This window comes from Babylonia areolata, chromosome 8 (assembly GCF_041734735.1).
Source record: "Babylonia areolata isolate BAREFJ2019XMU chromosome 8, ASM4173473v1, whole genome shotgun sequence".
NCBI lineage: Eukaryota > Metazoa > Mollusca > Gastropoda > Neogastropoda > Buccinidae > Babylonia > Babylonia areolata.
This window is the reverse complement of record NC_134883.1, coordinates 27,030,984-27,032,274: the sequence shown is the minus strand read 5'-3', so window position 1 is coordinate 27,032,274 and position 1,291 is coordinate 27,030,984. Positions and strand designations below refer to the sequence as shown.

General features: G+C 48.7%; 1 protein-coding gene across 1 annotated transcript in view; it reads right to left on the bottom strand.

Moving 5' to 3' along the window:
- Positions 1-443: 443 nt before the first annotated feature.
- LOC143285115 (uncharacterized) overlaps positions 444-1,291 on the bottom strand; it is a 14,227-nt gene continuing 13,379 nt past the window's right edge. The window contains exon 4 of the mRNA XM_076592335.1: positions 444-776. Coding sequence (XP_076448450.1) covers positions 492-776 — 285 coding nt within the window. The 3' untranslated portion in view covers positions 444-491. The remainder of the gene's footprint in view (positions 777-1,291) is intronic.

The following is a 1,291-nucleotide window of genomic DNA, read 5'->3' as shown; positions in this document are numbered from 1 at the left end:
ACGTTATCTCCCATATATAGCTATGTCAGAAAGTATATCAACCACTTGTGGTTTTTCAGCCCGTTATTTATTTTTATTTATTTGTTGTTGTTGTTTTTAAACAAAATGACTGCATTAAAACATCGTTTTGCAAATCATGACTGTCTGGTGTACAGAGGAGTCAAAACTTTGCACATTCCAGTCTGTTTAGCGACAAGAGGGGGTGGTGGTGGTGGTGGGGGGGGGGGGGGGGGGTAGACAGTATGCTCGAGATCAACAGTATGTGTTGCAGTTGGAAAAGTGGATAAGGGAGGTAATGGGGAAGGGGTGTGTGGCAAAACAAACAAAACAACAACAACAAAAAGAAGAAGAAGAAAAAAAAAACCTCTTCCCTCTTATCCCTTAGCCCCTCCTCCATCACCCCATCCCTCCTCCCCCACCCCAACCCAACCCCGTCGAAAAAAAGAAATAGAATAGAAACCTCCAACCAAAACCAACAGCTATCATAACTCCTAGTTCCACCTGCCCTGGGTGACGAACACGGTATGCAACGGCATCGGCTGCTGGTCCCCGCGATGGCTTCTTTCCCCTTCGTTGTAGGCGCCATTGGTATTGGTACTACTACTATTATTATTATTGTTATGGTGGCGCGAGCCCTGGATAGTCTCCCCTTTGTCGTCGGCCGCCTTGTGGCGCGCCCATCGCACGGTGATGGGGGGCAGGATCAGCTGCTTGGAGGTGGCCGGGGAAGGATCGTCCTCACTGAACTTCACGTCAGAGGTGGGCCGGCTCTTCACCTGTAGGGGGGGAGCAAGGATGCACAGTGGTTATGACACTCAGCTGCCAGTAATTAACTCCCTCAGTACGGCCAGTCCTCTCTTCTCCTCTACACAGACCCCTCGAATGTCCAGTGGGTGTCTGAATGACCCAACCTTTAGCTTCCGTCGTCAGACTGTTGTGGTATTCTTTGTCAACATTCACGTCTTCAGTATAAGAGCCTTCCGCTTTCAATATTTTGATGATGGTAATTGGGGTGAAACGCTGTTAACGTCGTCTCTTTCGCTGTTCGTATGGAAAGAGTTAATTTATAGAGTCCGTGAGGGTGTGTGTGTGTGTGTGTGTGTGTGTGTGTGTGTGCGGGGGTTCTTCCAATCCTGCTTTCGCCCTTTCCCTCGTGTCTAACTGGAAAATCAAACTTGTGTTTGTTTCTTAGTCATTCGGATGAGACGAAAAACCGAGGTCCTCGTGTGCCGCAGCACGCAGTTGGCGCACTGAGAGTGGCAACGAGAGTGTTGTCCTCTGGAAAAAAAAA